Raw genomic sequence first — 27,973 nt, 5'->3', positions numbered from 1 at the left:
TGGAGTTGGTCGAACAGATCGTCTATGCGCAGTAGGGGATATGGGTTCTTGATTGTAAGCTTGTTTAGTTCCCGGTAATCGATGCACACGCGGAAAGATCCATCCTTCTTCTTTACGAATAGAACCGATGCTCCCCAAGGTGAGAAACTTGGCCCGATGAATCCCTTGCTAAGTAGTTCGTTCAGTTGGCTGGATAATTCCTGCATCTCTGCCGGTGCTAGACGGCAGAACGAATTTGCTACTGGTGTAGCTCCGGGAATCAAGTAGATTCTGAACTCGACTTGACGTTCTGGTGGAACTCCTGGAAGATCTTCAGGGAAGACGTCGGGGAAATCGCAAACTTCTGGAATGTATTTGATATCTTTCGTTTATTTTTCCTTATCAACCACGTGGGCTAGGAAAACATGGTATTCCTTGCGCAGTTATTTTTGGGCTTTGACGCAAGAGATGATTTGTAAATTGGTACTGGGTTTGTCACCATAAATAACGAGAGTTTTTCCATTTAACAGATTAAGGCGAATGACCCTTTCGTGACAAAGTATATCGGCATGGTGAAGGCTTAACCAATCCATACCGATGATGACATCAAAGCTTCTTATAGTGATTGGTATTAGATTGATTTGGAAAGAATGTTCATTTAGAGTTAGCGTGCAGCCTATGTACATATCATTTGTGCTTTTTGTTTTACTATTTTCCATTTCCACTGTAAATATCTTATTAAGTGATTGAGGGTTTTGTTTAAGCAAGTGTTTGAATTTATGGCTCATGAAACTCCTCTCCGCACCACAATCAAAGAGTATGCATGCATAAGTGTTATCGAGGAGAAACATACTCGTAACCACCGTGGGATCGGCTATTGCTTCGTTCTACCCTATTGCCAACACTCTTCCTACACCGCCAGCATTCCTTGCCTTAGAGCAATCTCTCTTGTAGTGCCCGATCTCACCACACCCATAACACGCCTGGCCCACACCGACTCCAGGAATTTGGGTGACTGTTCGTGTCGGTGCCTTACAGAAACGAGCAGTGTGCCCTTTCCTGTTGAAGTTATTACACTGCATCTCCCGATAATTTCCGTTGTGATGGAAGTTGCATTTGCTGCACTTTGGTAGGTTTCTAGCATATTGCTTTGCTAGTGTAGGGGTAATAGGAACAACAGTGGGAGCAGTAGCGGCATGGACTGCCACTATATGTTGTTTCTTGGAAGGTTCCTGCGAAGATTGACCCTTCCTCTTATTCCAAAACTTCTTGTTGTTGTTGTTGTTGTTGGAATTGTTGTTGTTGTTGGAATTGTTGTTGTTGTTGTTGTTACTTCCCCTGGGTTGCTCCAGAATGGTTGTCATGAAGTCTTGGCAGACTCCATGGTCAACGAGGGTCTGTGCCAACTGTTTGGTGCAATCGAAAGTAACTGGTTTGGAAGCCAATACACCTCCTTGAATCTGGGGTGATAGCCCCCAGATATACCTCTCGATTTTCTTGCTCTCTAGAGCAACCATTCCCGGGCAAAGTATTGCTAAGTCACTGAACCTATTGGTATAGTTTGTGATGTACGAGCCTACCATAGTAAGGCCCCAAAACTCCTGCTCGAGTTTCTGTACCTCACCTCTCGGACAGTACTCTTGCATTAGCATTTGTTTCAGGTTCTCCCAACTCATAGAGTTAGCCACTACCGGAGTTAGTGACTTAACATGGTCATTCCACCATGTTAGGGGTCGCTCAGAGAAAGTACATGCAGGAAATTTTACCTTGCTCCCTTCTTGGCATGAGCAGATCTCGAATACTGCTTCTGTTTTCTCTATCCATTGGGATAGAGCCATTACTCCCCCATCCCCGTTAAAGGATATGAGTTTTCTGTTGGTGAAGTCCTTGTAAGTGCATTCTCCCGAACGACCCTTGTGTTGGACATTAGTAGAGCTATTTATCCCTCCTCCTGACTCGTTGTTACTCATTTGTGCCATTGCCGTTGTCACGGCAGCTGTTACAGCAGCCTGAAAAACATCGTCTATTGGTGGAGGTGGTGGTGGTGGTGGAGTAGGTGGTGGTGTTCCTACAGTATTGATGCGTCGGGGATTCCTTCTTGGCGGCATGATTCTGCCATAAGTCAAAAGACGAATTCTTGATAAGTCTTAAGAAATGGTTATGGAGAGTCTTAGTATTACATGTTTTACGTCCCGAACAATAACGAATTTGTAAGTTAATTGAAAAAAATAGAACTTACAAAATAAGTAGATGATTTTCTTAGCATTTTAAGAACTTAATGAAATACCCAATGATATTAATATTTGATACAACGATCAGGAAAATTTGACCTTAACACAGGTCTAGAGTACATCAATGAAAACGGGAAAATTTTGACAGCAAGAAGACCCCGAATTGTGTACTCACAATCCACCGGGTTAACATACATAAAGGAAAGAGTAGCACCAATGCTCACTCGATAAGTCTAGCCTATAACATAGTGCAAGTAGTACGTGCGCTGCTCCGAGCGGGTGGTACGCTGCTAACCATGGTATGTGGTCGTGGAAATCTGAGTTCGAGCTACTCGGCGTTCAGCCTCGATGACGCGCCTCTCCATTGCGACTTGGCTTTTCCGGAACTCTCTCACCTCGGCTCTAGCAGCGGTAATTTCTTTCTGAAGGGAAAAGGTGTGATTTATTGTTCGCTCATGTTCTTCGTCCAGGCGACGAAGACGTACCACCGTGACTTGGGCGGTGGCACCAACGTCCATGATCTGGTTGGCGTTGACTCTAGCTTGCTCGCCTTGGTTGGCGATGCGACGAATCATGACGAGGAGTGCTCTATCAGCTGAACCTCTGCTACTGAGGTTATAAAAGCCTCGTCCCATGCCGTAGGGAGGACGTTGTCCTTGTTCCTTGCTCCATTGTTTCAGATCTTCAGCCCAGCGGGGCGTCGGGCTCTGAAAGTTCCATCAGGGATTTAGTGCTTCCTGGGGAGGATTGTAGACATCCGGTTCTGAGTCAGTGCCCTCATCATCTTCTTCCTCTTCTTCTTCGTCTTCGAGGTCTTCTTCTGGATCTTCCTCGGGAATCTCTTCGGGATCCTCTTCTGGATCCTCCTCGACCCAGCCTCCATTGCCCTGGTTAGGGTAGTAGGGATCCCTGGGGATATGAAATCCTGCCATTTCGTCTGATTGGGAGTAGAGATAAGAGAAATATATATAAAACTTGAGTGTAAACAGAAAATTTTATGATAAGACCTACACCGAGTCCTCTTATAATTACCTAGTGTATACAAATTACATACAATTGAGATCGAATAGGCTGTTGGATAAGTAGCTTCACTCTAAGCCCACATCCAAACAAGGAAAAGGACCTAAAGCGAAATCATAAATCCTAAGTCTATGAAACCTCAATCATGTGTAACTTTAAAGCATGCACTTTGCAATTACAGAGCTGTCGGGGAAGGTTTTTTTTTTCTTTAGTTTTTATAAGCATATTTCTATTTATTTGACTATTTCTAGTTCTAATGAAATTTCAAGGTTTACACATTTTTTATAGCTTTTTATAGTGTCAAAAAATACTCTAGTACTATTTAAATTTGTAAGTTTGATTCTAGTGTTACTTTGGTAAGTTTTTGACTTGTTGCTCACTACGACTATTCCCCAACATACGTTGGTCAAATCTTGGATAAATATAGTTGATCAGGCTATATTCATCCTAGATCTGATTACATATTCTGAGGCCTAGTCATAGTGTCCAACTTGTGTTAATACTTTTGTATAGTTCTAACTATGAAATTAAACTGTTACATGCATGTATTTGTACCTTTATGAAACTACCATTTTAATTTAATAAGATCTTGTTTGTGTGAAAACATTTAGTTAGAGAGTTTTAGTCCCTTTGCATTTATAGTTTGTATATCTTATGTGGTTCGATATACTTAGTACGCTATAAACAATGCTCTGATACCAATCTGTCACACCCCCAAACCAGAACGACAAAATCGTTCGAGAGCAGATGACTTCATGTAGTATCATAAGAGTAGTGTAAATAGTAAAGAAAGTAAACACAAGTATCATAAATATAATTTAAAAGTTACATTGTTGCATGTGATACATTGTTTCAAAAATAAATTAAATATGATGATTTAATAAGTTTTGAAACTGACGTCTTAGCGTCCCTTCCCCAAAAGCTGGTGTTTACCTGTATTAATGAATCCCTGAGAAATACAAGTAGTTTTGAAAATGTCAACAATTAAGTTGGTGAGTTCATAAGTGTTTTTGTATAAGAGTTGTATGCCCTTCTGTATGAAATGACTGAGTTTGTTTCTAGAAAATCCAATATTTTCCATAAATGTATGTTAGTTTTAAAAGTTCCAAAAATTGGAATGCATAAGTATTTTCCATACCTAAAATAGTGTAAGTAGATTTATACATGTATATATAATCACTAAGGCGTTTGATGGCCCCGTAAATCAAAATGTTTTAATACTCCATGTGAGTTTTATAACCGTGTTATTGACCCAGACTGCCTATAACAATGTTCTTCAAGCATTGAAGTGTTATGACGTTTGTCACCCCAGACCTGCTGGTCTAACTGTAGCTAACAGTGTAGGTGCGGGATTGTCAAATCCCGTGTAGATCTATACACAAGTATCACGCTCTCCCTACAAGAGATTATGGTTTATAATATAGGACTTGAAATGCGTACTTAAAAGTACGTTGAAGTCGAATGTCTCACAAAAGTTAGTATCAATAGATTTACGTATGAAAAGTCCACTTTTTCTTGTAAATGTAAGTATTTCCTCTTTATAGTGTTTATAGTATGTAAAATATCATGAATATCTCGTAAACTATACCTATTATAGTTTTTCGAAAGTGTGTTCCATTAGAATGAAAAACCTTGGTGTATTACGAACTTTGCATGTAAAGTATAATATTTGTAATAACATTATTTTACTTATTTAACATTTATACACAAAATGTAGATGAAGCATTAGAAACTGTATGTAATGATTTGCATTTTTAACATAAGTTTTTCTTGCGTTTCACTTGTATTTTTCCCCCTTAAAATATAGTAAAGACGTGAAAATATAGGGGTATGAACTCACTTGGTAGAAGTGATGATTTGATGAAAACGATGCTTTGCTCGGGCAGCACTTCGACCGGAAAGAAGTCGATTTCTCAGAAATCTCGGGGCTTCGAACTTCCATCAGAGTTTGGATATGAAACCGGGATGTCAGGGTAGTCTCGAGAGGGTAGAAGTGTGAAATTTTGGAGAGAATGTGGTAAATTATCAATCAAAAGTCGGAGCCCTTGCATCCCTTTTATAGTGTTGGAAGAGGTCTCGAACGCGGGGCATTCCATCGTGCGTCATAGCTTACTAATTCGGACTTGATGGACGATGGGACTGGCTCTGAGTCTATGAACGCGGGGTGTTCCTTAGGAATGCACGACGTTCCCTTCAGACAAGCCTCGTAGTTTGTTCCCCGATCTTTGAAATTTCGTAACTTTCGCGTACGAGCTCCGTTTTTACGTTCTTTATATCCACGCGTAGGTGGAAAGTATCTTCTTGCAAAGCGAATCTGATGATTCTCATCGCTTTAATGTTGCTCATAAGTTTGTCTTTCTCATCTTGAGGCACATCATTTACATCAAGAAGCAGTTGGTTGTACTTTTTCTGAGTTTTGATAGTTCTTTTGGTCTTTGTGTGAACAAATGGACCTAAAGTGTTTGCTTCTGAAATCAAATAACCATTATCGTCTGAACCGAGAACACAGTCTTCAAAATGTAGTGCCCAAACGTCATACTCATGCGGGAAGAGAATCAGGATCCTGGTTATTGATCCTATGCTGCTTGAGTTATTTAAGGAGTTGATGTTCGAGTCGTCGTGTTGCACTTTCACAAGATCTTTGTAACCTGCTATGAATCAGATGTGCAAACTAAACAAATAATAGTGTAATATAAAGATCACAGTTAGTTGTCAGAAAACCAATAACGATGATTAAACTAGATCCTATATTAGCGGAAACCCTAGTATCTCAACAAACAGAATAGATGCATATATAGTACACAATCTCCTACTCTGATACCAATTATTACGATTAATATCATTTATGATCGATAAGATTCAACAGGTAAATAAAGAACACGATGTTGATCAAACAAGTGTTGAATGATTAAAGTCATGCCTTGGATGAACTCGATGAAGAATTACAACTATAAAGGTGTGCTAGGGTTACAAGAATAATCAAAACAGTTAACTTGAATAAGATGCATGCATGCACCATATATACTCTAACCCTAGAATTAAATACGTGAGGACAGGCCCAACCCGTTTACAAAAAGGACTAATAACGAAGCCCAATGACGCAACACTTTAATATTCAACAGGGTTTGGGACAAGGAAGCTGTGAATGAGGCCAGGGGTGGGGGTTATGATGCTTAAATAGGGTGCAAAACCCCGAAATTAGGGTTTCACTCTGGAGGAGCTACTCATCGAGTCGGGGGTCTCGACTCGCCGAGTAGGTAGCTTAAACCCCGCACATAGTCTTCCCTCTACTCGAAGAGTTAGAGCCACCAACTCGTCGAGTCCTTCTTTCAAAATAAATAAATAAATGGGTTAAATGCGTACCAGGAACTGGGCGTTACACGATGAGTCTGAAATGTCTCTTTTTAGAGGAAATTTTTTAGAAGTATTGAATTTGGTTCGGGATCAAAATGAGAGTGTATGGAAAGTTACGTTACAAAATGCTCCAGGGAACAGTCAAATGGTGGCTCCATGTATTCAAAAAGACATTGCTCGTTGTTTTGCACAAGAAGTACTTAAATCAAATTTTGAAGAAATTAGTGATGATGTTTTTGCTTTATTAGTTGACGAGTCCAACAATATATCTAAAAATGAACAAATGGCGGTGGTTTGACGATATGTTACATGTGAGATTGTTAAAGAGCGATTTATTGGTCTTGTTCATGTGAAGGATACATCTGCGTTGTCTCTAAAATCTGCTATTGACTCTTTATTTTATGAATATGGATTGAGTTTGATGAAGATCAGGGGTCAAGGGTATGATGGAGTAAATAATATGAGTGGGAACTTAATGGTTTAAAATCTTTAATCATGAGAGAAAATACGTTTGCATATTATGTTCATTGCTTTGCTCACCATCTTCAGCTAGTCATTGTGGCGATTGCAAAAAAACATCACGATGTTGGAGTCTTTTTTTATATGGTAGCTGTTCTAATGAATGTTGTGTGTGCTTCTTGTAAACATACAAATATGATTCGGGAAAGTCAAAAAGATAAACTAGAAGAATCCATCGGTCATGGTGAAATTGAAAGGGGAAGTGGATTAAACAAAGAACTTTCTCTTACTACAGCCGGAGATACACGTTAGAGTTCTCATTACAAAACTCTATTACATTTGGTTGGTTTATTGTAACATCTGGATTCCCATGTATATTATTTTATTCATTTATTTTGGAGTTTGTGGAGGGACTCGACGAGTTAGTGGTTAGACTCGCCGAGTAGGGTCGCGATTTCTTATCCGGGTTAATGACCGGACTCGGCGAGTCCGTGCTGTTTAATGAAACCCTAATTTCTCGGGTTTGGGGACCTATTTAAAGGCCCTTAGGGCTGTCATTGGCGGCTACCAAACCCCAGAGAGAAACCCTAATAGAGTTAGAGCGTTTATGAGAGGAAAGGAGCCATTTCTTGATCTTTTTGGTTGGTTCTTGCAAGAAAGAGGTGATTCCAGCTTAGAGGAGACCAAGGAGGTGGTGCATCTGAGGATTTCGAGCAAAGGACTTCATCCTTGAGGCGGAGGCTAGATCGTATTTCTACCGAGTCAAAGATTACCGAGACATCTAAGGTGAGTCTTCTCACTATACTGTACCTGGATGGGTACTTATGTGTGACCGGAAGGTCCTGTATGATATGATATATGTGTTATATGGTATGTATGTGCTATGTATGAAATGTATGGTAAGGACCATAAGGTCAAGAGGGTACGGACCGGAAGGTCGATACGGGTAGGACCGGAAGGTCTACCGGAACCCGGGACGGAAGTCCCCTAAGACACCTGGATCGGAAGATCCCTTAGAATATGGCCTGGAAAGGCGTACGTGTGGTATGTGGTATTTTGGGGAACTCACTAAGCATTTATGCTTACAGTGTTATGTGTTATGTGTTTCAGGTACCAGTGATGATCGCAGGAAGGCGCCAACATGATTCGTACACACACGCGGAGTTTATATGTTTTTGATCTTGGGGTTTCATATTGAGATAATGTTGATACAATGTTTTGAAAAGTGAATGTGAATTATATTGTATGATTTTAAAAAAGTGAAAAAAAAATGTCTAAATTTTTACGGTGTTACAAGTTGGTATCAGAGCCTTGGTTTGAGGGATTCGGATGCACCCCTGGGCGTATCTTGACTCAAATTGAGGATTTGAGGAAATTTTTTAACAATGAAACAATTTTTAAAAAGAAAAGAATTTTGAAACAAGCAGAGCAGAGCCGTGTGTACGATCAGCCAGCGCCCGAACGGTGATTTCCCAAAATACCCTTACATTAAGTGTTATGATACGTGAAATACTATGATATGTTGGGTTATGTTATCCATGCTAGAGTAGGCTAGGTATTCATGATAGGACTAGAGTGGCCTGATTTGTGATGCCTTAGCCTAGAAGATTGCTGCTATTATGAGATGCTTGAGAGCGAGTAGATAGTGGTGAGGAGTTTATGAGAGGCTTACCAAAGGGTAGCCTATGCTAGCGAGATGTAGAGTACTTGTGAGATAGGATCCAAGGAGGAGGACTTGGGGTGAATGTTGATGCGGTGTGGTCGGTAGTATAGGGCCCGTACTACTGAAGACATCGGATCAGAGAGCAGTCCAAGTAAGAATCCTTAGGATACTGGGGTACGAGTAGAGTTGCGTTATCGAGTGCGAGTATGCTCGATCGAGTCTCTGATAATTTTTATGTTGTATTTCAGAGACATCATGGATGGGACACGACACACACCAGAGGGCAGCGGAGCCAGCGACGAGGCAATTCATCAGATGATTCATGAGGAGGTGGTTGCGGCCATACGGGCCGAGATTCTGGAGATGTTTGGGTCTATCAAGACCACACTGATTGAGACTTTTGATGAGCGGTATGCCGCTCTTACTAATGCTGCTGTTGTTGCAGCCACCGCAGCCGTCGCGGCTGGAGGCCGCAAGGGGGATACTCGTTGCTCTATCGGGAGTTCAGCAACACGAAGCCTCCAGAGTTTGATGGGACGCAGGACCTGATTGTTGCGATGAGATGGATATCTGACATTGAGGGATGCTTCTACACCTGCTCGTGTCCGGAGCATCTGAGGGTTCGGTTTGCGCTAAACCAGCTTCGCTTGGGAGCGAAGGACTTGTGGAAGTTTGTGACGGCGCACTACACGCCTGCTGAGCTTGCTGCAGTGACCTGGGAGAGGTTCACTGCTATGTTTCGAGATGAGTACGTTCCCCAGGTGGAGAGGGAGCGATCGACACAAGAGTTCTTGACCCTCAAGCAGGGTACTGAGTTAGTTACTGTGATTACCAGGATATTTCATGAGAGGGCGATGTTCTGCCCTGAGCACGTGTCGACCGAGCAGGCACGTATGAGCCGATATCTGAGTGTTCTGAGGAGAGACATTCATGAGTTTGCGGCAAACTCATCATACCGGACATTTGCTGAGCTTCAGGAAAATGCTCGGAAGAGGGAGATTGAGTTGGAGACACAGGCCAGGGAGGAGGCCAAGTCTCAGAGGATGGATCGGCGGTCGGCACACTCTCAGCCGGCAGCCAAGCGGGCCAAGCCCGCCGATTCGAGGTCTGGGGGTCAGAAGGGTCGCACTTGCGGAAAGTGCAGCAAGGGTCATGATGGTGTTTGTAGGTCTGGTGCTTGCTACAAGTGTGGCAAGGAGGGGCATATGGCCAAGGATTGCCCCAAGGGGTTCATGGTTTGCTTTCATTGCGACGAAACCGGGCATCGAAAGGCCAAGTGTCCGCAGTTGAGGGGGACAGCACAGGGGATGCTGCATGGATCGACCCCTGCTGCTACACGAGCTATTGAGGGGCAGCCAGTGAAGGCTGAGGCGCCAAAGGCGCGAGGAAGAGCATTCCAGCTAACTGCAGAAGAGGTCCACGCAGCTCCCGATATCATGGATGGTATGTATTCTTTCATGTATTTACTATTATGTTGAGATATTGTGCTTATATTATGATATGCGTAGGTACTTTTCTTGTGAGTTCTGTACCTTCCTTGGTGTTATTTGACTCGGGTGCGAGTCGGTCTTTTGTATCTTTTGCTTTTAGTCAGCACATCAGTATTAGTCGAGAGGCGTTGAGTCGGCCTCTGAGAGTTTCCATAGCTGATGAGAGGGCGGTGTATGCCACCAAGGTGATTCGAGGATGTGTACTCGAGATTTCGGAGTGAAGTTTCCAATTGACTTAGTTCCTATTTCGATGGGGGATGTCTGTGTCATCGTGGGCATGGACTGGTTGAGCAGATTTAGAGCGGTTATCGACTGCGAGCGACAACTGGTGACTATGCGAGACCCTAGTGGGGGAGTTCTTACGGTGTACGGCGAGGGTACACGTTATGGGTCGGCATTTTGTTTGGCCGCTAGAGCGAGACAGAGTCTACAGCAGGGCTATAAGGGATTTGTAGCATATGTGATGGATACGAGGGTTCATTCAGAGAGACCGAGGTCAGTGGATGAGGTTCTGATAGTGTGTGAGTTCCCGAATGTATTTCTGGAGGAGTTACTAGGTGTGCCTCCCGAGAGGCAGGTAGAGTTCAGTATTGATCTGGTTCCGGGGGGCTGCGCCTATCGCCAAGGCGCCCTATCGCCTTGCACCTCCAGAGATGCAGGAGTTATCCTCGCAGCTTCAGGAGCTGCTGGGGAAAGGGTTTATTTGGCCGAGCAGTTCACCATGGGGAGCGCCTATGCTTTTTGTCAAGAAAAAGGATGGTTCACACCAGATGTGCATTGATTACCGGGAGTTGAACAAGCTGACGATCAAGAACCGTTACCCATTGCCGAGGATCGATGATTTGTTCGATCAGTTACAGGGAGCATCTTGGTTCTCCAAGTTTGATTTGAGGTCTGGATATCATCAGGTGAGGGTGCGAGATGAGGATATCCAGAAGACAACATTCAGGACTCGTTACGGGCATTACGAGTTCGTGGTGATGCCCTTCGGGCTCACCAATGCACCGACGGTGTTCATGGACCTCATGAACAAGGTGTGCAGGCCGATGTTGGATCGCTCGGTGATCGTGTTCATCGATGACATTTTGGTGTATTCGAGATCCAGAGAGTAGCATGAGGAGCATTTGAGAGAGATCCTCGGAGTATTGAGATCGGAGAGGCTTTATGCCAAATTCTCCAAGTGTGATTTCTGGTTACGAGAGGTCCAGTTCCTTGGACACCTCGTTAACCAGAAAGGGATATTGGTCGATCCGGCCAAGATCGAGGCAATGATGAGTTGGGAGGTACCGAGATCACCTACCGAGATCGGGAGTTTCCTAGGGTTGGCTGGTTATTATTGGAGATTTATTAGGGATTTCTCCAAGATTGTCATGCCACTCACCAGGTTGACCCGGAAGGGTGTTGCTTTTTCGTGGGGCCCAGAGCAGCAGGCCTCCTTCGAGACACTTCGCCAGAGACTATGCGAATCCCCGGTGTTAGCCCTTCCGGAGGGAATGGAGGATTTCGTGGTATATTGTGACGTGTTGATATCAGGGTTGGGAGCGGTGCTTATACAGAGGGGGCATGTGATAGCATATGCATCGAGGCAGCTGAAACCTCATGAGTCGAGGTATCCCACCCACAATCTGGAGCTGGGGGCAGTAGTGTTCGCCCTCAAGATCTGGCATCACTATCTGTATGTGGTTCAGTGTACCATATACATGGACCATAAGAGCTTGAAGTACTTGATGGATCAGCCCAACCTGAATATGCGCCAGAGGAGATGGTGGGATGTGGTAAAGTATTATGATTGCTAGATCCTGTACCACCCGGGTAGGGCTAACGTGGTAGCCGATGCCCTGAGCCGTAGGGCGGAGAGCGTCCCGATCTGAGACGTTTGCATGAGATTGACAATGATGGCTCCGGTGTTGGACACCATTCGAGGGGCCTAGACTGAGGCCGTGAGACCATAAAACCACAAGAGAGAGCAGGTTATCAGACAGGTATCGGAGTTCGTTACCGATAGTCGAGGGCTTATGACATTTCAGGGTCGGATTTGGGTACCGTTTGTGGGCGGAACGCGTACCATTTTGATGGAGGAGGCACATCGATCGAAGTTCTCGATCCATCCTGGGGCTACTAAGATGTATTTGGACTTGAAGAGAGAGTATTGGTGGCCCTGTATGAAGAGGGATGTAGCATGGTTTGTAGAGAGGTGCTTGACCTGTCGCAGGGTTAAGGCCGAGCACCAGCGTCCGCATGGTAAGTTGCAGCCTTTGGAGATTCACGAGTGGAAGTGGGAACAAATTACCATGGATTTTATCACCAAATTGTCGAGGACTGCGAGAGGCGTCGATGCAATTTGGGTGATCGTTGACAGACTGACGAAGAGTGCTCACTTTCTTGCTATTAGTGAGAGATCTTCTGCTGAGAGGCTGGCAGAGTTGTATGTGAGAGAGGTGGTTACGCAACATGGAGTACCGATCTCTATTGTCTCAGATCGAGACGTGCGTTTCACTTCCCGATTTTGGAAGAAGTTTCATGAGGAATTGGGTACGAGGCTGCATTTCAGTACCACATACCACCCACAGACTGACAGGCAGAGTGAGCGGACGATTCAGACGCTCGAGAACATGCTCCGAGCATGTGTGTTGGATTTCGGCGGAAGTTGGGACACGTATTTGCCCTTGGCGGAGTTTTCCCACAACAACATCCATCATTCGAGCATTGGTATGCCACCCTTTGAGCTGTTGTATGGGAGGAGGTGTCGGACCCCCATTTTCTGGGGATAGGTAGGGCAACGTGTGATGGGTACTACAGAGATTGTGCTTCAGACGACAGAGCAGATACAACAAGTCAGACAGAGGTTGTTGACAGCCCAGAGTCGTCAGAAGAGTTATGCGGATAGACGTCGGTTAGAGCTCGAGTTTCAGGTCAGCGACTTAGTACTCCTGAAGGTATCTCCTTGGAAAGCAGTGATCTGGTTCAGGAAGAGGGGCAAGCTGGGACCCCGATATATTGGTCCATTCCGAGTGATTGCGAGGGCAAGCCAGGTAGCCTTCCGGTTGGAGTTACCTGCAGAGTTGGGCCAGATCCATGACACTTTCCACGTGTCGCAGCTGAGGAAGTGTATAGCCGACGAGTTGGTAGTGGTACCATTAGAGGATATTCAGGTGGATGCGAGCCTGAACTATGTTGAGAGACCGATGACGATTAGGGATCGGAAGATCAAGGTTCTGAGGAACAAGGAAGTGTCTCTGGTGAAGGTCCAGTGGCAGCATCGGAAAGGGTGAGAGTTGACTTGGGAGCCGGAGCGTGAGATGCGTGAGCAGCATCCAGAGTTGTTTGCAAAGTGAGACTTCGAGGACGAAGTCTGATTCTAGTGGGGGAGAATTGTAACATCCGGATTCCCAGGTATATTATTTTATTCATTTATTTTGGAGTTTGTGGAGGGACTCGGCGAGTTGGTGCTTAGACTCGCCGAGTAGGGTCGCGATTTCTTATCCGGGTTAATGACCGGACTCGGCGAGTTCATGAGTGGACTCGGCGAGTCCGCGCTGTTTAATGAAACCCTAATTTCTCGGGTTTGGGGACCTATTTAAAGGCCCTTAGGGCTGTCATTTGTGGCTACCAAACCCTAGAGAGAAACCCTAATAGAGTTAGAGCGTTTGTGAGAGGAAAGGAGCCATTTCTTGATCTTTATGGTTGGTTCTTGCAAGAAGGAGGTGATTCCAGCTTAGAGGAGACCAAGGAGGTGGTGCATCTGAGGATTTCGAGCAAAGGACTTCATCCTTGAGGTGGAGGCTAAATCGTATTTCCACCGAGTCAGAGATTACCGAGACATCTGAGGTGAGTCTTCTCACTATACTGTACCTAGAAGGGTACTTATGTGTGACCGGAAGGTCCTGTATGATATGATATATGTGTTATATGTTGTTATATGGTATGTATGTGCTATGTATGAAATGTATGGTAAGCACCGGAAGGTCAAGAGGGTACGGACCGAAAGGTCGATATGGGTAGGACCGGAAGGTCTACCGGAACCCGGGATGGAAGTCCCCTGAGACACCTGGATCGGAAGATCCCCTAGAGTATGGCCTGGAAAGGCGTATGTGTGGTATGTGGGATTTTGGGGGACTCACTAAGCATTTATGCTTACAGTGTTATGTGTTATGTGTTTCAGGTACCAATGATGATCGCAGGAAGGCGCCGGCATGATTCGTACACACACGTGGAGTTTATATGTTTTTGATCTTGGGGTTTCGTATTGAGATAATGTTGATACAATGTTTTGAAAAGTGAATGTTAATGATATTGTATGATTTTAAAAAAGTGAAAAAAAATGTTTAAATTTTTACGGTGTTACATTTATTTTCATCTGTTACTGATGTTCTTGAATATTTTGAAGATGAAGGCCTTAATAGTTTTAGTCAACATCAAGCAAGTGGTCTTCGAATATATCTTCGATCATTTGATTTTGTATTCCACTTGCCGTTGATGTTGAAAATTTTGGGGATCACATACTGTCGCAAGCTCTACAAAGAAAAGATCAAGATATCGTGAATGCTATAAGTTTGGTGAAATCAACCACTGTAATGTTAAAAAAGATGAGAAATGTTGGGTTTGATGCACTTATTGGATATCACCTCTTTTCATGAGAAAAATGGCATTCAAATGTTGAACATGGAAAAAGTTATGTTGACCCAAGAGCCCGAAGACAATATACCAATATCTCCGATAATCCTTTTTTTTTTTTTTTTTTTTTTAAACGTGGTTTTGGATATGCAAATTTAAGAGTTCGGTGATCGTTTTAATGAAGTAAGCTCCGAATTGCTTATTTGTATGACGGTTTTGAATCTACATGATTCATTTTGTGACTTTGACCCATAGTTACGGAAGTTGATCGATTTATATCCACATGATTTTAGCTATAAAGATAGGTTGGATATTCTAAATGAACTTTCGGTTTACCCCAATCATATGCAACAAGATGGAAGATTTGCAACTTTGAAGAACATATCCGACCTTGCTAAAGTTATGGTGGAAACCAAGATGCATCAGTTCTTTCCTTTGATTTATCGTTTAGTGAAATTGTCATTAGTTTTGCGGGTTGCAACCGCAACAGTGGAGATATGTTTTTCTACGATGAAGCTTGTAAAGTCGGATTTGCTAAAGTGATGGTGGAAACCAAGATGCATCAGTTCTACGCCACCCACTGCCGGAGGTCCTGCCACCTGTCAACTGTGTTGTTGTGCTATTTCGTAGGTACTCCACACACCAGAAATTGTTTTACATATGGTTTTCCTGTCGATTGTCGCAGCCCAAAACGAAATCAATTTGTTTTTGTTTGTTCTTCTGCGATCGAGGTTGCACAAGGAAGAAACATCAAAATTCAAACTTTCATTTAAATTGTTTAAATACCACCCCACTTTCGAAATTTCTTTTCAAAAGGAGTCCAAACCCTTTAGTATTCCATTCCAAAATAATTAAAAACCCCCTTTTTGAGAAATGATTTACAAAACAAGTCCAAGACTATCAAACTTCAATTAAAAGTTTCAAAATCTACCTTATTTTAGAAAAACCCTTTCAACTAAATCCTAAATTATAAATACAAAAATTTAATAAATTTAATGTTGAATTATATTGATTTATTTTATATTAAACAAACTTTAGATTAAATAATTTTTTTGGAATTATTAAATAAATTTTTAGATAAAATTTATTTAAATAAATAACTATTTAAATAAATTTTGGATTAACAAAACCTTGAAAATTATTAAATAAATCATTTACTTAGCTAAAATACCAATTATCATCCACATATTAATTTATGTTAATGTTTCCTTATAAAAAAAATTAGAAATTCCAACACCACCAATATTTATTGGCTCTAACACATTTGGTCGCCATATTGGAATCCCTACCACTCTCTCTTTAGCCTGCAACGCGAAATACTGGGGACCCCCTCCCTTATCTATAATTTTTATAGGTTCGTTTTCTAGAGATTTTTCTAGTTTATCAAAAAGAGGTGTTATAGGTGGTTGAGATTTTTTTTTAATTTTTTTTGGTATTTTTTTTTTTGTGATAGGTGTGTGGTGTGTGGTAATGTGATAATGTAACGGTGATGGTGGTGAGGTGATGGCGGGGTGATGTATTAGTGTATATTTGTGATGGTTGGTGGTGTAGTGTCGGTGATTATTGGGGTAATAATGGAGGTAATGATATTTGTGATTGGTGGTGATGATGATCGGTTGTAGTCATTACTGGTTAGTGGTGATGAAGGTTGGTAATGGTGGTGAAGGTTATGGTGATTGCAGTGGCGGATCCAGAAAGAAAAATCAGGGGTTGCATAAATTCTTTAGGGGTTGCACTACTAGAAATTTTTTTGTTACCGAATGAAGTTTCCATCACAAAATCGCCACTAAACCAGTGAATTTACACTAAATTTATAATTATCAGATATTGTGATGGATTACTGCGTGACAGATTTCCAACGGATTTGTGACGGATTTTCGAATAAAAACACAAAATTTATATTTAACGGGAAAATTAGAGGGGTATCCCGGGCTACATAGTAGCTCCGCCCCTAGGTGATTGGTGATGGCAGTGGAGCCGGTAACGATAGTGGTGAATTCATTAACATCATTAGTGGAGTTAATGGTGGTTGGTGGAGTCAACGACATACGGGTTGTGGGTGTGAAGGTACACGAGGCACTTACATTTTCTAATTAAAATAAATATAATTAAAAGTAAACAAAATAAGAAAAATGACAAAAAAAAAGAGGAAAATTGTTGGCGAGAGCTGGATAAGCTCTAATTTTCTAGATAATTATCAACCAATTGTATTTCCTTGTTTGTAGCATATAGATTAGAAGTTTGTTATTTTGTATCTGTATAAATCCTTGTACTCTGTTTATTTATCATATATTGAGAATCTGGAAATCTTTTTCCTCCATACGTATTCTCTCAAGCTCTCATGGTATCAGAGCAAATCCTTTGAAAGTCTTGTAACAGATCGAAGCAATGGTGGAATCTAAAACTAGAGGTGGATCTGGTTCGAATGCACCAGTCGTTGTACAAAACATTCAAGATGCACCGTTCCCTTCTGGTGTCATTCTTGAAGAAAATAATTATCCTTTGTGGTCTCAGTTAATGGAGATGCGCATAGGAGCTCGTAAAAAATCCGGTTTTCTCACTGGATCCTCGGTTAAACCAACAACGAATGAGAAACTTATCGAATCATGGACCACAGATAACAACAAAGTGAAAAGTTGGCTCATTGATTCAATGAGTCCAACCCTAATGCGAAGATTCATCCGACTGAAAACGGCAGCTGAAATCTGGAGTGCTGTATCGAAAACCTTTTATGACAGGACAGATGAGACCCAACTCTTTGAACTAAACCGTAAATCCTTCAGCACTCACCAGAACGGAAGACCTTTAGCAACTTACTACAATGAAGTCTCTTTCAAGAGATCGACACACATATGAATGATGAATCTGATAATGTTGAGGCAGCGGTGGCGGTAAACAAGGCGCTGTCAAGATTCAGGGTCCACATCTTTCTTGTCGGCTTGGATCCCGAGTTTAACCAGGTTCGGAGCGAATCTATTAGAAAGGACCCTCCTCTTAGCCTTGAGTCTTGCTATGCATATATTCGGAAGGATCAGAATCAAAGGAGTGCAATGGAGGCTGTACCCGTTGAACCCGATAGCATGGTTCATGCTGCAACCCGTAACAGACCCTTCAAGAATAAAGGTCCAAACGAAAAAGGCGGAAACAATTTCACATGCACTCACTGTGGAGAGACAGGCCACTCAAAATTAAGGTGTTACAAGATCATCGGTTATCCCGACTGGTGGGATTTTTCGAAGAAACCGAGGAAGAAGGTCGGGCAAGGACTAGCGGCGGCTGCACCTTCCTCTTCCAATAGTGAAGGTGCTTCAGTGGCAGCCCATACTTTCACAAATTCTGGTAAGTCTTATCCTAACCACACGAAAACTAGTAGTTGGTTAATCGATACGTGAGCCACCGATCATATGACAAACGATCCTAGTATCTTAACCACATCTTGTACACCAAAACAATCGAAAATTTATACAGCTGATGGAGATGTCGAAAGTGTAACTGCTGAGGGAACAGTAAAGGTCTCTAAATCCATGGAATTAGACTCCGTACTTGTTGTTCCCTCGCTATCAACCAATTTACTTTCAGTTAGCCAAGTTACTGAAGCTCTAAACTGCTATGTTATCTTCTGGCCAAATGATTGTGTGTTTTAGGACATGGTGACACATCAGATTCGTGGCTATGGTACTAGGAGGGGAAGACTCTATTATTTGGAAGAAGATTGTAGGAGTCAAGTGAATCACGTGGGAGTAGTAGAAGCAAATAAGTCCATGATTGTGGTATGGCACCACCGCCTTGGACATCTTTCTTTTGAGTATCTTAGGAAATTAAAACCCAATTTGTTTTTGAATGTATCAAACAATTGTTTTAATTGTGATATATGTGAACTTTCAAAAAATAAAAGAATATCCTATAGTCCTAGTACTCATAAAGTTACAATGCCTTTTATGGTAATTCATTCCGATGTGTGGGGGCCGACACCAATTGCTACTCCTAATGGTGCACGCTATTTTGTTACTTTCATAGATGAATGCACACGTATGATATGGGTATCACTTCTCAAACACAAAGGAGAAGTTTTTAATGCATTTGTAGAATTATATAATCATGTGAAAACGGAGTACAGGAGGGATATTCAAACTCTCCAATCGGATAATGGTGGGGAATACGTGAGCCTTGATATGAAAAACTTTTGCAAACAAAACTCAATCCGCCATCAAACTTCATGTGCAAAAACACCACAACAAAATGGGTTAGCTGAACGGCGAAACAAATCTATACTAGAGATAGTACGTGCCTCACTCTTTGACATGAAAGTTCCTAGGAATTTTTGGGGAGAGGCGGTCCGATCTGCTGCCTACATTATGAACCGCACACCCTCGAGGGTGATCCAATTCGATACCCCTCTTAAAAGGCTTCATAATCTGCTAGAAACGGAACCAAAACTGAATTTGGAGCCACGTATCTTTGGGTGTACTGCATTTGTTCATCAAAACTACGGTAAGCTTGAACCACGAGCTGCTCGATGCATGTTCATCGGATATGTGGAATACAAGAAAGGTTATAGATGCCTTGATCCCGACAATGGGAAAGTGTATGTGACCCGTGATGTCTCATTCCACAAGACGGTACCGTATTTCTCGAATGAGGTATCACTTCAGGGGGAGAGAAATAGTGATGAAGTGATCCTGAATAAGACACAAAACTCTAATTCTAGTAATGATGATGATGAAGTTGTATGTGTAACTGAACAGATACCACCGACACAAATGTTTGATGAATCAGTTGTGGAAACGAATCCTTTTCAAGGATTCGATGAAGGTTTTGAGACAGAGACGGAGGAAGAGAATGATACCGATGATGCCGTTTTTATAGATGTATCCAGCGATACAAACAATGGTAACAATAATATAACTGGTTCTGTTTTACAGGCACATGAGCAAGAACCGGAGGCGAGTGTAATACCTGATGGAGATGGCGACAACACTCAAAGACTCCCAACACGAAGTACATGTGGAAAACCAAAGAAAATGTACGAAGCATATCCAAAGGCGAAAAAGAAATACCCGATCTCAAATTATGTTTCTCAACATAGGCTCGCGAAAGCACATGCTTGTTTGGTAGATAATTTGGCAAGCACCACTATTCCGGAAAATATTGAAGAAGCTTTAAAAGATGAGGGGTGGAGACAAGCAGTGAATGAAGAGATGAAAGCACTTCAAATGAACCAAACATGGGATCTAGTAACTCTTCCTCATGGAAAAAGGACGGTGGGGTGTAGATGGGTTTTCACAGTGAAATTGGACTCGAATGGGAATGTGGTAAAACTCAAAGCTAGGTTGGTGGCGAAAGGGTATACACAGAAGTATGGAATCGATTATGGAGATACGTTTGCACCGGTGGCAAAGATGAACACAATTAGAATTCTCATTTCACTTGCGGTAAATGAAGATTGGTCGTTAAAGCAGTTTGATGTAAAGAATGCCTTCTTAAATGGCTATCTTGAAGAAGAAGTTTACATGGACCCTCCTCCGGGTGTTGATAGTCATGGAAAGGTGTGTAAGCTGAAGAAGGCCTTGTATGGGTTAAAGCAATCACCGCGAGCATGGTTCAGACGGTTCTCTACCTTTATGAAGAAGATAGGTTATAGACAAAGTGATGCAGATCACACTTTGTTTATAAAGACCAAGCCCGGGAAAGTGACGGCCCTAATCGGTTACGTGGACGATATGGTAGTAACAGGAAATGATAAAGAAGAAATTGAAAGGCTTTAGAAGATCTTGGCCACTGAATTTGAACTAAAGGACCTTGGAAGTTTGAAATACTTCTTAGGTATTGAAGTAGCAAGGTCTAAAAATGGAATATCAATGAATCAAAGGAAGTTTATTTTGGATCTTTTAATAGAAACCGGGATGTTGGATTGTAAACCCATTGATACGCTTATTGAAGTGAATCATCACTTAGAGATGGTTCCTGATCAAGTGCCTGCTAACAAAGACCGTTATCAAAAGCTGGTAGGGAAGTTGATCTACTTATCTCACACACGACCTGACATAGCTTATGTTGTGTCAGTTGTAAGCAGGTTTATGCATGCTCCAAGTGAGAAACATATGCAGGCTGTTTTTCGAATATTAAGATACCTAAAGTCATCTCCTGGTAGGGGGTTATTCTTTGGAAAACATCAAGACCATAATGTAAGTGGTTTTACAGATGCTGATTGGGCTGGCGATCGTAGTGATGGAAAGTCCACTTCCGGATATTTTACATTCGTTGGAGGAAATTTAGTTACCTGGAGAAGTAAGAAACAAAAGGTTGTCTCTAGGTCTAGTGCAGAAGCTGAGTTCAGAGGAATGGTTCATGGCACTTGTGAACTTTTGTGGATTAAACGCATCTTAAGGGATCTAGGAGTGTCTCTAAGGGCTCCAATGAAGTTGTATTGTGATAATGAATCAACGGTGAAGATTGCTAATAATCCAGTTCAACATGATAGAACTAAGCATGTGGAAATTGACAGACATTTCATCAAAGATCACTTGGAATGTAAGACAGTAGAACTTCCACACGTAGGATCGGAAGATCAACTTGCAGATATGTTGACCAAAGCAGTGTGTGGAAGGATTTTTCGTAGCTCTCTTGACAAGTTGGGAATGGTAGATATCCATTCTCCACCTTGAGGGGGAGTGTTGGCGAGAGCTGGATAAGCTCTAATTTTCTAGATAATTATCAACCAGTTGTATTTTCTTGTTTGTAGCATATAGATTAGAAGTTTGTTATTTTGTATCTGTATAAATCCTTGTACTCTGTTTATTTATCATATATTGAAAATCTGGAAATCTTTTTCCTCCATACGTATTCTCTCAAGCTCTCAAAAATCTTATTATCTTATGTGTACTTCACAAGCTTTTGAGACGATAAAAGTCTCACGAACCAAAAGGATAGCTTTTGAAAACCACATGGGACGAGTCCTGTCAATTCTTTAAAACTTGGATTCAAACTATCGAAACTATCGATGTCGATAGATGTAAACCACAAGGAGCAAAGCTATAACTTACTCTAATTCGATATTACAAAGGAACAACTTCAATATATGGCAATCACTAAAGTAAATGACAGGCACCAATAATAACTAAAACAATAAAGATAATGACAAGAATAAAAACCTAAACTAAGAATACCAACCTAAACTATATGAAATAGCAATTGTATTGAAGAAAATTAACAAAAACCAACTTGTTAGTTGTTTTAGTGTTTTTCGGGAAATAAGATGTAGTCGGAACAACAAGAATTTCCAAGAGTCTAAGTTGCTATCATGTTAAAAATTCATGAATTAAATGGTTTACTAGTGAAATGCAACGAGAAACTCAAACAACAACTGATTTATTAAATTTGTAAACTTAAAGAAATCTTATATTCTTACTCATTGATTTGAATAAATTTGAAGTACAATTGATATAAAACTATTTTTCTATAACAATTGGTTTAGAATGAGGAATACTTTACTTAAGGTTCTAGGAGGAAATCGGACGGTCGACTAGGATTAAGCACTTAATCGGTCTAGAAGGGGATTAATCAGCGTCTAGGCGGAGACTCTTAACTGTTTTAGAATTTGTTTTTGTAAAAATTAAATAATACTTTATTCAAAAAGTATTGTATTTTCAGAAATAAACATTTGAAAATTTGAAATTTGAAAATTTGAAAATTTAGGAGTCTTATTTGAAATTAAAAAAAATATATATTGACATTTAAAATTTGAAAATTTAAAATTTTTTGGTGTAATATTTGAAAATTTTTAAAAAATTAAAAATTCTAGCCGCCCAGGACCGCTTAGCTCCGCCTAAGCCTGCCTAGACCGATGCTGACCGGCTTCGCCTAATTTGACCACCTAGCAAAAATCGTAGGCAGTTGATGCCCGCCTAAGGCGGCCGCCTACCCACCAATTACAAAATTACAACACTGTCTTTACCTAACGTGTAGATGTTCATATATAGATAGTAAATTATAAATAAGACACAAAAGGTGGGGTGATGATCTGAAATCGTTCACGTTGAGAATTTTATGTTTTTAACAAATGAGGTAGTGTTGAACTATAATTTTCGAAGGTTGTGTCAATTGGGCATATGCATATACGCATTTCAAAGAATTGGTTATAACCATAACAGGTTTTGATCTAGTCAATTTGGGTATCTCTTGGTCAAAAGCTTAGGTTCCGTACGACAAGGACATGAGACTTTATGAGATTCCCATTAACAGTTGAATGGAGTCCTATGAGGTGTGAGCAACAGAATAAACAGAGTCACTGATAATGGGATATAATAACAGAGTTGAAGGGATGAAATGCCTTAGACATATTCCTAATAAGTCAAAAGGAATGTGTCATCATGACAAAAATTTCACTTCTAAGAAGTAATTTCAAACTTAAACTTGGTGTGTGTAACATTTGAAGTGATCTACAAAACCTAAGATCTCAAATATCGGATATCACGTATTTTGCAGAATTATCTGAGGCCATTCATTAATTATCATCTTTAGTGTTATTCTAGCATAATAATGTCGATAAATAACAGTTTTAAATGCTCACAGTCAACCTTATGAAGATAATTGAGCTTGTTTCTATTGCTTCTAAAATTCTGCTAGAAATAAGCATGGTCATGGGATTCATGTTGCGTCAATCGCAACATGTAAACAAACAATAGAGACGCAAACTATTATGGTTTAGCACAAAGCATTGCTAGAGGAGGTGTTCCTTCTACAAGATTTGCTACTTTTAAAGTTTGTGACGTATTCATCTACTATAGAGATATATTGACAGCTTTCGACGATGCAATAGTCGGCATAACTAAGATAATATTCATTTCGCTAGCGAAATAATCATTATATCAACCCTCACGGATCTTGCATCGTCAAAAGTTGTCAATATAGCTCGGTAGTCATAAATTATGTGACAAACTTTATAAGCAAGGAATCTCGCAGAAAGACAAATGAGGTAGTGTTGAACTATAATTTTCGAAGGTTGTGTCAATTGGGCATATGCATATACGCATTTCAAAGAATTGGTTATAACCATAACAGGTTTTGATCTAGTCAATTTGGGTATCTCTTGGTCAAAAGCTTAGGTTCCGTACGACAAGGACATGAGACTTTATGAGATTCCCATTAACAGTTGAATGGAGTCCTATGAGGTGTGAGCAACAGAATAAACAGAGTCACTGATAATGGGATATAATAACAGAGTTGAAGGGATGAAATGCCTTAGACATATTCCTAATAAGTCAAAAGGAATGTGTCATCATGACAAAAATTTCACTTCTAAGAAGTAATTTCAAACTTAAACTTGGTGTGTGTAACATTTGAAGTGATCTACAAAACCTAAGATCTCAAATATCGGATATCACGTATTTTGCAGAATTATCTGAGGCCATTCATTAATTATCATCTTTAGTGTTATTCTAGCATAATAATGTCGATAAATAACAGTTTTAAATGCTCACAGTCAACCTTATGAAGATAATTGAGCTTGTTTCTATTGCTTCTAAAATTCTGCTAGAAATAAGCATGGTCATGGGATTCATGTTGCGTCAATCGCAACATGTAAACAAACAATAGAGACGCAAACTATTATGGTTTAGCACAAAGCATTGCTAGAGGAGGTGTTCCTTCTACAAGATTTGCTACTTTTAAAGTTTGTGACGTATTCATCTACTATAGAGATATATTGACAGCTTTCGACGATGCAATAGTCGGCATAACTAAGATAATATTCATTTCGCTAGCGAAATAATCATTATATCAACCCTCACGGATCTTGCATCGTCAAAAGTTGTCAATATAGCTCGGTAGTCATAAATTATGTGACAAACTTTATAAGCAAGGAATCTCGCAGAAAGACACCCCCCCCCCCCCCCCCCCCCCCCCCCCCCCCCCCCGTGATTCCTTCTGTCAAATCATAATAGCTTTTGTTTCTCACTTGGTTACTAACATGCATCCCCTGCCCATGTTTGTCTTTAGCAAATAAAATCTTGAATCCCATAGAAACAAGCTTTAGTTATCTTCCTAAATTGTGAGTATTTAAATCAATTTTTTGATGTCCAAATTATTATGCTATAACAACGTCAAAATGATATAGAAAAGGAACACTAAATTGAAATTAAGTACCATTGCAACATATATGCTATTAAATATATGAGGTTCTTGGATACTTTGGTCTTCTATATCACCTCTTAATCTCTCAAATTACGTGTTAGTGAAATTAAATTTGTCACACAACACACTCCGATTCTCTTAAATTTGTCATACAACACACAACAATCCTAGGCCTTCATCTAGGACTCCGATTCTTGTGTTACACTCAAAAGAAGGAATCTTTTTTTTTAATAGCAAAATTTTATATAAAACTAGCGAGAGGCTAGGGATTAAAGAGCGTTACAACATTCACAAGTAGGAATCTAATATTCGATTGTTACGGGAATCCCATAAACTCCCTTAAACTTGCTGTCAAGAACCACAACTTTTGATAAAAAAAAAAAAAATTATATACCGATATGACTGCGTCAAAAACTCTAGAGTCTTTAAATTAGTCTTAGGATTATTGCATATATAATAGAAGAGCGTATAAGAAACCTTAATTAGAAGTATGAAAAATGTATGAAAAAACAAGATAAAGCAGAGATGGTGATCATAGCTGTCTTAGTAAGTACCAAGGCAACATTCTGTTTTCATCACTAATACTCTGAAATTACAAATTATGAAAATGAAAACAGATTAGGAAAAAAATTGTAACCTGGAGCAGATCTCTGATTATATTCCATATGCGCATTTCAGTGAGATTATGGGAGCTCTATTGCAAATTTGAAATGTACCGAATACAAAGAGAGAGGTGAAATAAATAGGCTTTAGGACCATCGAATCCATATGCAATACGTAAAAATACGTAAAATCTACAAATAAAGGTGTTGCAATGACTAAAGTAGTAATAGTTTTGAACGAAATGATAATAAAAGTACAGATAAAAAGGGTAAAACTTAATCCATACAACTGTCTTCATTTGTCTTTGGCTCTAAAAGTGAAGAACGCCACTCGTGACATCAATGTCTATAACTTTCTTCTTTTGGTTACAAAAAAAAGCAAAGCCTATGGCTATTCGACACCTATTCACATAGTAACCAAATGAAACCATTAACATAATATATACACACAATCGATATAATGTAAATTTGGAAACTTTAAATGTAAAAAAACAATAACTTTTAAAATTGAGATCGTAAAATGTGTATATCTAAATATGATAGAATATTTTTATATTCTTTTTTCGTGTCTAATTACATCCGACACAAAGTTCAAGACTTTTAAATCTACTATATCATTAATAGCAATATGAAAAAAATAAAAGTGCTCGAAGCTAAGATATTTAATAAATAAGCCTTAAATTCTATCTACTCACTTTTTTATTGTTTCCACGACATTGAACTCAACTGACTCGATTCCAGGTAGTAGCTCATTGTTGATAAATTAGATAAAAATATTGTTTATATTTGTATTATCTTGGTCGTGTTGTGGACAACGTTTATGAATAACAAATCAAAGGAAGGATGTTGCTATTTCTTGTATCTGACCCTTCATTTTTTGTGACTATAAATTGTTTATCACTCTTCCAAAGGACATTAAACAGTTTTTTGGGGACGAGTTTATATATCCTTGAATATACATCATGTTTTGATGTTGATACTCTGTTGGGCTAATAGGTACCTTTGTTGTAATTGTAATCCAGGTGGATGTAGATCAAGCTTGGTAACTGCGCCGACCCAACAAGGTAAAAAGATTCTGCAGCATTATTACTAGAATATTTCATCTCAAGAGGCTCTTATTTAATAGTTTTCAAATTTACATTTAATCATACAACCTTTTGAGTTTTTCATATTCATTCAAATATTCTATTCTTTTTCGAAGAGGGTCTTGCATGTTGTTCCAAATATGCATTCATAGAGAAGATAATAAACTCCCATGGTGCCATGTTGCGCGTGTTTACCTAAAAGACACAAATTATACATTTGATTAAAATTACTCAAATCGTTCATATGGTTGGTTAAAATTATACGTTTGGTTTCTAACCCCTTTTTTTTTGCACTCGGATCATCTCTGTGGTTTGATTTTGTTGCGTTTTTCGTCCCTTATATATATAAAGTTAGGGATCAAACGTGCAATTTTGACCAAACCGTAGGTACGGAAAACGCAACAAAATCAAACCACAAGGATGATCCGAGTACAAAAAAAAGTTAGGGACCAAACATGCAATTTTGACCAAACCATAAGGACGATTTACATAATTTACTCTACACAATTTTATATAAGTTTTTTGTTTTTCAACTGCTAGAGCGTAACTTCCAGCGAATTGCTAGATTATGCAAAGAAAACCACGAATAAATTAACAATATTCAAACCTTTGCAGGGGCTGATCTAATGTTTAGCAAGGGTATGCAATCGCAGACCCTTCAATTTTTAGCGTTAGTTTTAATTTCTTATAAAAATATTATTTTTAAAGGATAAATACTAACACTGAATACCCTAACTGAAATATTTGCATACCCTCTTTGACCGATCTACATCAAAACTAATGATTTTTTTTTATCAAATTTTAAAGAAGAAAAATTAGTCTATACCTCTCAAACTTAAAATATTTGAATTCTAGATCTTAAAAACTAAAAACCAAACAAATCTCAACTAATATTTGAATGGCTAATTATTAATCTAACCAAATTAAGGGGGTAATTAGCAATTTTTAGCCAAAAATTAGTAGATGGCCAAAAATAGCCCATGAAACCGTAGGTTTCGAGATTCGCTTACTGTTTCGTCATTTCGTCTACTGTTTCGCGTTTTGTATATATAAAAAAAAAAGACAAAACTTCAAAAATGGTCCTTGTGGTTTTCGAAAATATCAAGTTTAATCCCTAAGTTCAAAAAACCTCACAGATTGTCCATGTGGTTTCAAAACTTTTAACATTTGGTCCTTCGGGCTCACTCCGTTACCATTTAGCCGTTAAGTCAGGGGCATTTTTGTCATTTTATTACCCAGGGACCATTTATAAGGTTTTATATTATTTTTTTAAATAAATAAATAAATTTAATATGCAAGGGTCCCACCTCTCTCTCTCTCTCTCTCTCTCTCTCTCTCTCTCTCT

General features: G+C 40.0%; 2 protein-coding genes across 2 annotated transcripts; one reads left to right on the top strand and one right to left on the bottom strand.

The window, feature by feature from the left end:
- Positions 1-47: 47 nt before the first annotated feature.
- On the bottom strand, positions 48-25,740 carry LOC128126719 (uncharacterized). Its single transcript, XM_052764710.1, has 2 exons — positions 25,579-25,740; positions 48-4,179 (listed from the first exon to the last, which is right to left on the bottom strand). Exon 2 carries the CDS (start codon positions 2,085-2,087, stop codon positions 867-869), a length of 1,221 nt encoding a protein of 406 aa, XP_052620670.1. The 5' UTR covers positions 2,088-4,179; positions 25,579-25,740; the 3' UTR covers positions 48-866.
- Positions 6,625-7,355, top strand: LOC111880403 (uncharacterized). Its single transcript, XM_042896133.1, has 3 exons — positions 6,625-6,876; positions 6,940-7,035; positions 7,134-7,355. The coding sequence occupies exons 1-3, from the start codon at positions 6,625-6,627 to the stop codon at positions 7,353-7,355; spliced, it is 570 nt and encodes a 189-aa protein (XP_042752067.1).
- Positions 25,741-27,973: the final 2,233 nt, after the last annotated feature.

The sequence above is a fragment of the Lactuca sativa genome, chromosome 6, assembly GCF_002870075.4.
Source record: "Lactuca sativa cultivar Salinas chromosome 6, Lsat_Salinas_v11, whole genome shotgun sequence".
Lineage (NCBI taxonomy): Eukaryota > Viridiplantae > Streptophyta > Magnoliopsida > Asterales > Asteraceae > Lactuca > Lactuca sativa.
Note: the sequence above shows the minus strand (reverse complement) of the source record. Positions and strands in the feature narration are given on the sequence as shown.

Excerpts from the sequence above, each read along its gene's own strand:
- LOC128126719 (XM_052764710.1), bottom strand. The coding sequence starts at position 2,087 with ATGCCGCCAAGAAGGAATCCCCGACGCATCAATACTGTAGGAACACCA.
- LOC111880403 (XM_042896133.1), top strand. The coding sequence starts at position 6,625 with ATGTCTCTTTTTAGAGGAAATTTTTTAGAAGTATTGAATTTGGTTCGG. Across the intron at positions 6,877-6,939 it reads AAAATGAACAAATGGCGGTG|GATACATCTGCGTTGTCTCT; the intron begins GTTTGACGATAT and ends GTTCATGTGAAG. Across the intron at positions 7,036-7,133 it reads GGGGTCAAGGGTATGATGGA|CTAGTCATTGTGGCGATTGC; the intron begins GTAAATAATATG and ends CACCATCTTCAG.